This window comes from Eurypyga helias, unplaced genomic scaffold, assembly GCF_000690775.1.
Source record: "Eurypyga helias isolate BGI_N326 unplaced genomic scaffold, ASM69077v1 Scaffold46961, whole genome shotgun sequence".
Lineage (NCBI taxonomy): Eukaryota > Metazoa > Chordata > Aves > Eurypygiformes > Eurypygidae > Eurypyga > Eurypyga helias.
The window spans coordinates 1-7,241 of record NW_010231080.1 but is presented as its reverse complement, the minus strand read 5'-3'; the positions used below and the strand labels follow the sequence as shown (position 1 = coordinate 7,241).

The 7,241-nt window shown below is 44.6% G+C and overlaps 1 protein-coding gene across 1 annotated transcript; it reads right to left on the bottom strand.

The window, feature by feature from the left end:
• Positions 1 to 6,295: 6,295 nt before the first annotated feature.
• Positions 6,296 to 7,114, bottom strand: STBD1 (starch binding domain 1). The gene has a single exon (XM_010160930.1). It carries the CDS (start codon positions 7,112 to 7,114, stop codon positions 6,296 to 6,298), a length of 819 nt encoding a protein of 272 aa, XP_010159232.1.
• Between the last annotated feature and the right edge of the window lie 127 nt (positions 7,115 to 7,241).

The window sequence follows — 7,241 nt, the reverse complement described above, 5'->3', positions numbered from 1 at the left end:
TATTTATATAAAGCATGAGGTAAGTGTTCTCATTTTTACTCTTTGCCATCCATTAACATCTTCTGTTTGCCTGCTTCTATATCCACACAAAAATATATATTTATATCTGTAATCTATCAAGAGTTGGTACATAAAAGAGGGGAGGAAAGCCTTTTATGTACACACAAAGTAAACCCCTTTCCATGAGGATGGGGCCAAAGGCATTAACCTCACACCATCCCATAAGAGAGATTCTGAAATTGATAGCATTTCGCCACTACTCCAGCATTTGGTGCTTTGGCTTCACGAGGCAGATGAGGTGGTTCATGTTTATATCTGGGTTTATCTTTTCTGTTAAGGCCCTGCATATAAAGAATTGCAAACTGAAGTTGCATTTTTAAGGGCTTAATAAGTAAGAGTTCAGTGTGTGGGAGGGTAACAAAGCTTTGAGTGTCCGCACCTGAGGCCTCAATCATTTTAACACAGTGACGTTCAGGTAATCCGTTCTCGCTGCTGTTTTCAGCTCTGCCATCAATGATCAGAACTCAGGAAACGAAGACAGAGAAAGCAGCAGAAAAGGAGAAGAAGCGATCAAAGTGAAGACGCTGTATACATCAGTGACTGCTTTCACGTACGTACGTCATGTTTGACATACGTTGCATTTTTAAGGATTAATAATAAAAGTTCTTGCAGTTCTGGAATTCTTGCCTTGAAGCAGGACACTCCTTAGAGTTTTACTTTTAAATGAGTAGGAATTACGGAGTAGAAGTACAACTAAATATAGCCTCCTTCACTGGCACACATTTCCAATAGCTGTGTGCTGTGAGGGGCACTGGCCACGGGGCACTGCTGACTGCTTCAAGTCCCAGCGTTTCTTCCATGCGCCCTGGATCTTGCACCCCATTTCAGGTCCCCTTTTTTAGAAAGAGACTTTGGCAATGGTTTGTTGGTTTTTGGGGTTTTTTTTCCCATTCTAAAATAAATTGGTTTCCCCTCCATCTGTAGTTCATGTTATTAGTTGAGTACATTCCAAGTCATTTGGATGTCCTAGAACCACGAAGTACTTCCAAAAAAAAAAGCAGGAAACCTGCTGGTGGCTCCTGTTAATGTGGTGATCAAGTGTTGAATCACACACCTGCACCTGCAAGACTGCAGAGAATTCATCCTGTACCCTGGCTCCTTAAAGCAGAATGGACACATCAGGTGGTGGGGTTTAATGTCATTTTCACTGCTCGTTGGGATATTTGCCTTGATTCATAGCACAAACGGGGAGTCCAGTGTCTGCCTTGGGATTAGCTGTGCAAGCATAGTACCTGTATTTTGACTTACAGCTGAGGGTATGTTTCTCATTTGGAACTTTTTGTCCTGTGTCCCTCTATAAAAACTAAAATAGACTAAGTTTAGGCCGAAAAAAATGCATTTTGAATCTAGACTGACTTTTTTTTCTTATAACAGTCTAGTATGACTTAAATACCAGGCTCCAGCACCCATATTAAGAAGTTTGCCTTCCCTTAGTATGAGTGCCCAAGAATGATGTTTTCAAAGGCCATTCCTAGTGTAAGACTTAGTAATAAACAGGAAGGCACATTGAACACACCTGGCACACAGGAATTTATTTTAACACCTCCTATGTCTTCTGACATTTGAGTATTTTGCAACAGTGGGCAAACAACTTACTGCTCTTGAAAAGAATTAAGATTATCCAATGCTAAACACAATTCCAAAGTACTAAGATGAACGGGATCGCTGAAGTATCGGATGGATGTTTAAAGCCTCCTTAGTGTTTGACAGTATCTTGGGGAACAAGAGAGTTGTTAAAAATAAGACAGGGGAGGAAGGACTTTATACTCCTCCCAAACTGAGTACTTTTCCAGAATTTGCCCTTTGATTTTTTTTCTGGGGACTGTTGGTGAAGAGCAGATTAATAGTGCTGCCCCTTTGGAGTCCAGCAAGGCTGACTGAGAAGTCTGTCTGGGGAGCTGCCGGCCCGGTAGCAAGAGAGTCCCTGTTGTAGACAGTACTAACAAAACCAGGGGCAAGCTGTCCCTCTGCAACAAATCAGTACCCATGCACAGCAAAGGCTCAGCAGCAGATGCCAGTGGGGCAGCTTCACTAGCATTAATGTTTTTCCTCATTATCTGCTTTCTGAAAAGCAATTATTGCCTTGGATTTGTGGCAATATGGAATGCCATGCTTGAATTTAGAGGCGTTACCAGTTTGTTCAAACCAAATGATTTGTAGCTATGGCTCGGCAGTACCTTTGTGAGCACAAGCCACGCAGATTCAAGATTGGGTTTTGTGGGCTTTAAAGCTGCAGAACTATATTCAGAGTAAATCAAATCTCTGAGGTTCTTTCCAGTTTGAGGTCTTCTTGTGTGGGAAGAAGAGATTAGTGAGGGAGCAGGTGGAAAGGTTCAAATAGCCAGAGAGAAGGGAGATCTGCCAAGCCAAAAGGCTTGTGCTGGAATCCAGCAGATACAGGAAGAGGTCTGGGCTTCCTGCCTGCCATGAACAAAAGGGAATAAATTGGCCTGGGGAGGTGAAACGTCATAGACTGGTGTCCCTAGAGCAGCTATATGCACCCTAGACTTTGCAGCATGAATAGCACTTTGTTATTCCATGTCATACAGGTGGATGATAGGAGGACTGTTAGGCACATCTTGACCACAGCAGGACACCACAGATGACAACTAATCCCCCAGACAGAAAGTCCAGTATTTTTGAATGGATCATTTGGAGAGACTCCTAACAGTAAGTTGAACTCCCTGGGAGAATATGGGATGTGCATGCTTTTTGCAAAGGCACCTGCAAAGGGAATCAGAAGGAAAGAAATTGCAGCACAGATTTCTGTATGTGACTTGAAACTGGTTGATGCCCAGTACCCATTCCAGCCTCGGGCTGTCTGCTCAGCCTGCCATCCAGCTCCAGATTTAGCATTTGTACACCAAACCACTTCACAAGTAGAGGCAGATTGCATTTCACCTAAAAGTAGTCAAATTGCCTAATTTGTCAGGCATTTGTTACCAGCACTGTGAGCAGGTGAACTTGAAAGGTAGATGTCTGGTTGCAGAATTTCTGGCTTTCCCAAGCTGTGAGTGAGACAGTTTATTACTTGCTTTTCAATATCCTGAGCTGCTGGCTGCTAGGCTGTTACATCCCCATAGGAATGTCAACAAGAACTTGTTTCTCACACATAGCTTCACTAGTCTCGCGGCCAGGACATTGTATTACACAAACAGCAGCCCGTTCCAGCATAGCCATTTTTACGCAGCAAGGCAACTTTGATAAACTTTGCGTTCAAACCTGAGTGAATAGATTGTTCAATAATGAGAAACCAGCTCTGTAAACTTGGAGAAAATAACAGAACTGCTCCTCCAATAATACTGAAATCCAGAGTTCTTTCTTTCACCATACAAGTAAGATTTAATTTACACAGCACAGGCCCTGCTGGGCAAGCAGTGATGTGAATGGCTTAGTAATGTAGAGGTTAGAGCAAAGGTGCAGCCCAGGCCTCAGTAGTAACCTTGCCTGCGCATTCAGCAAGATGATGCAGTCATGAGGACTACAGGCCTTGTCTCAGGAATCAAAGCGCAGGGTCTTTAATTTAAAAAAAAAATGTTCTCAATTTGAGAGCTTTCTCAGGGTTAGTCTGTTTGAAACATGTTCATCACTGCATTAGAGAATCTATTTTAGTGTAGGTTAAGTGGCTTCCTAATGAATATCTTAATCTAATACCACAGCTAATCTTCTCAGACAAGCCTCCAGCATATGTATAAATACACTCAAATGGGAGTGGCTGCTGGACAAGTGCTTTTTAAAGTCGACAATGTCTCACTCTTTGAAGAGCTTGCATTAAGGGGGAAAATCATAAAACAGCTTCAAGTAACACATTTTGCTTTGTCTTCAGTGTTTTCTGTCTATTTCAACTGTACCACTGCAGATTTGGTATATTGTTCACTTAAATTTATTGTTAGAAAAGCTCAGTGCAGAAAATGCCATTAAGGTACCAAGCCAATAGTTGCAGCACAATTTTACCTGTTCAGGTAAAGCTGTAAGATACTGACTGAAACCCACACAGATGTTTTGTGCACTCAGGGGTAGTGCACGTGCACAGAACTTTAAGAGCTTTCTATTTGTACACAGTAAGCATAGTCATAATGAAACTGTAGAAATACTTGTTACAGTGAAGCTGTAGCCCCTAAAATGAAAGGAGACTCATGTTAATACTTACTTTTCAACCCAGGGCATGTTATCTAAGTCCTATTTTCCTTTAAGTTCACGTACTAACTTCAGTCCCACATTAGTTTCCTGTTGAGAGAGTTGAGGACCAGTGTGTGCACATGCCCCTGTGTTTAAGGCCACTGAAGCAGCGTCAACCATTTAAACTGTCAGCTCCATCCTCTCCCCTTTGAGTCAGCTGCCAGGAATGATCCCACATTCCTTCCAGAGCTGCAGTGCTTCTCACACAGAAGCAGTTACAGGGTAACTTTTCATGCTGGACAAGCAATTCACAAGAAGCTTAGTGTTGAGTCCAGCTCCCACCTGTATTTCCTACTTCGTTCTCCTCTATAAATATCATCTCCTTCAGGAGAGCTTTTATTCATCTGAATCTTTAGGTTGCTCAAGACAAGCAAAGAGCAAAGCTACTATCTGCAGAAGTAACTCACCCACAGAACAAGTTGATCTGTCATGTAGCAACGGGGGGGGGGGGCTTGTTTTATACCAGAACACCGAAACTCCAACTTGCCATTGCAGTTGTTAGTTTGTCTTCGTCTCTCTCCCTCTTCACCCTCCCCTCAACATCCCCCCCCAGGATTTTCTTTAGCTGTTTTGTGGCCTGCATGAGCCGGCAGCCCAGCCCACTCTCAAAGGATTTGTTTAATGAAAAAAGCTGATACTGAAGCCCCAGTAACATTTCAGACACTTGTTCTTCACAGCAGCTCTAGTATTGTCCAACCAGCTGGATGCCCCATTAACCACTAGATGCAGGAGGTGTGCCTCTGAAGCTCATCTGACAGTCCATCACCCAAATTCTTTCTATTTCACATATTTAGACTGTGCCACCATGCAAAGCAGGAAAGAATTAGCAGAGGTAATTACATCAGCAATGTGCTTTTGAAGTAAATGTCCTGGAACAAAATGCTAATTTATGCACTTCCAGAACCCCTATGAAACTATGCTCTTTGGCCCAGGTTCATTCTAGGGAAATGGTATTTGCAAGGTAGAGCTAGGTTTCACAATATGGGAAGAAGAGCTTGCTCAAGTGGCATTACGGATTTGTAACTGAAGTTACCAAAAGCAGTCAAGAAGAACAGCTTTCACCTTCTGTCATATTAAAAAAAAAAAAAAAGTTAAGCTGGAAGTGTTCTACTTTGTGGCTTACTAGAAGGCCACAACTTAAAGTACATTTGTGTTAAAATGCCTAGTCTTGAAAAATACTATACGAGTTTAAGCTAAGTAGTTGCTAACAATACTGGGGTATTGCTCCTAGGTAGGCAGGGTGTGCCACCTAGCTCTGTTTCAGAAAGAATCCTATTCCCTGGCCATCACAGCAGTCCAGATTTTTTCAAAGCCTGCTCCCACCCTGACAAAGTAATTCATTAAGCCCAAAGCCCAGACAGTCCTTTCCAACCTTTGCTCTCCTCTCAGCAGGATGGTCTGACGAAAAGGGACCTATCTGCCAAGCCTTCATTTGAGCTGAGGTGCTTCCTGGAGCGTAGTGAATAGAGAATGAAGTACTTTGGGGTTAGACCTTTCTTACTCCAAAGCCACTTCTCAGGAATTCTTTAGCACTAATATTTCAGATCAAGCAACTCACTTCTTTCCAAGTCACTAAAATGAGTCAGTTCACTGGTCAGGTAGTAATGGACTGTCAGTCTCAAAGTCTTTATTGCTTACTTAACACATTACATAAGTTAAAACACTTAAGTTCCTACTACAGTGTAGGTAACCACACTTCCTAGTATGCTTCCAAAGCCCTAAGCGGTCAGTACAAAGGTGCATCCCATAGCCCCACTCAAAGCAGCGCAAAACTTAGGCCAGGGTCCAGATCTACCTGGACAGGCAGCTGCTTGGAATGCTGCTCATGCCTTCCCAGCCTACCTTGCCCATCTTCAGAACGTGTTTCAAGTTGATTTTTCAGGTTGTCAAATTACTTCCTAACGGCTGAGATCTGCTGCTCGTGCAGTTTAACCGTGTTTGATACAGAATTTAGAGCTCTGCACCTGAGAAGGTCTGCTGAGGAAGGGCTAAAGTTTAGGGGTCTGTGATTAATATAAGCAGTTTTGCCATTAGATAAGCAGCTTCCAAAATCCCGTTAATGGTATCCCCACCACTGATGAACAATTTGATCTTCATGTTCAGTCACTAGGGTCCTATTACCACATTCTTCCCAACGTCTGACCTTCCCATTCTCCACCAAGATGAATTTCCACTCTACTTGGGTGTCTACTGGCAGACTAATGGATTCAGACCAGAAGCCATCCTTCTCATACTTGAGGGGAACATAGCTCTGCCACTGGCCAAGACACTCGTGGTCACCAGTAACGCCGATCAGCTGGATGTCAGAGTGCGTGATGTAGTGTACGCGGAAAGTCACATGGATGTTTTGAAACATGGGGGGCACAGCTACAACCCTCTTTGCCTTCACATCCCCATCAGGGCAGTCTCCTTGTTCCCATTCCTTGCTGTCAGAGTCTTCCACACTGCCATTCTTGCCAGCCTCCCCCCAGGCCAGCTGCTTGGAAACGACTTCCCACTCTTCGTGGTCCAAGTCCCTACTCTCAGCTGGCTGACCCAGCTGCTCCTCGCTCGTGTCCTTACACACATCGTTAGAGGCTCCTGCCAAGCTCATCACACACCATCCGTCACTTGCCTGTCCCATCTGGGGTCTCAGCGTGCCTGCCTGGCTGCCGTGCGGATCAGCTGGATGCTCCCTGGAGCCGGTGGCACCCTGCTCGGGGAGCAGCTGCTCCACCTCCAGAGGTTCTTCTGAAATTCCACCACTTTGAACGTGGTTAAGCTCTTTCCTTGGTGCGTCTCCCGGATCCTCTCCTGGCTTCCGAGAGCCGGACGGGGCAGCAGCCTCCCGCAGCACCTGCTCACCACTCGCCAGAAGATTCTCTGAAAGTGACATTAAACCGGAGCGGTTTAAGCAGCGCGGTGAGGCTTAGCAGCAGAGCCCACTGCCCGCCGACAGGCTCGGGCAGAGCGAGGCACCGAGCATCGCCCCCCAGCACCGCTCCGCGCAGCATCCCCGCCCG

Bases quoted from the DNA above. Each gene is read 5' to 3' on its own strand.
- STBD1 (XM_010160930.1), bottom strand. From the start codon at position 7,114: ATGTCACTTTCAGAGAATCTTCTGGCGAGTGGTGAGCAGGTGCTGCGG.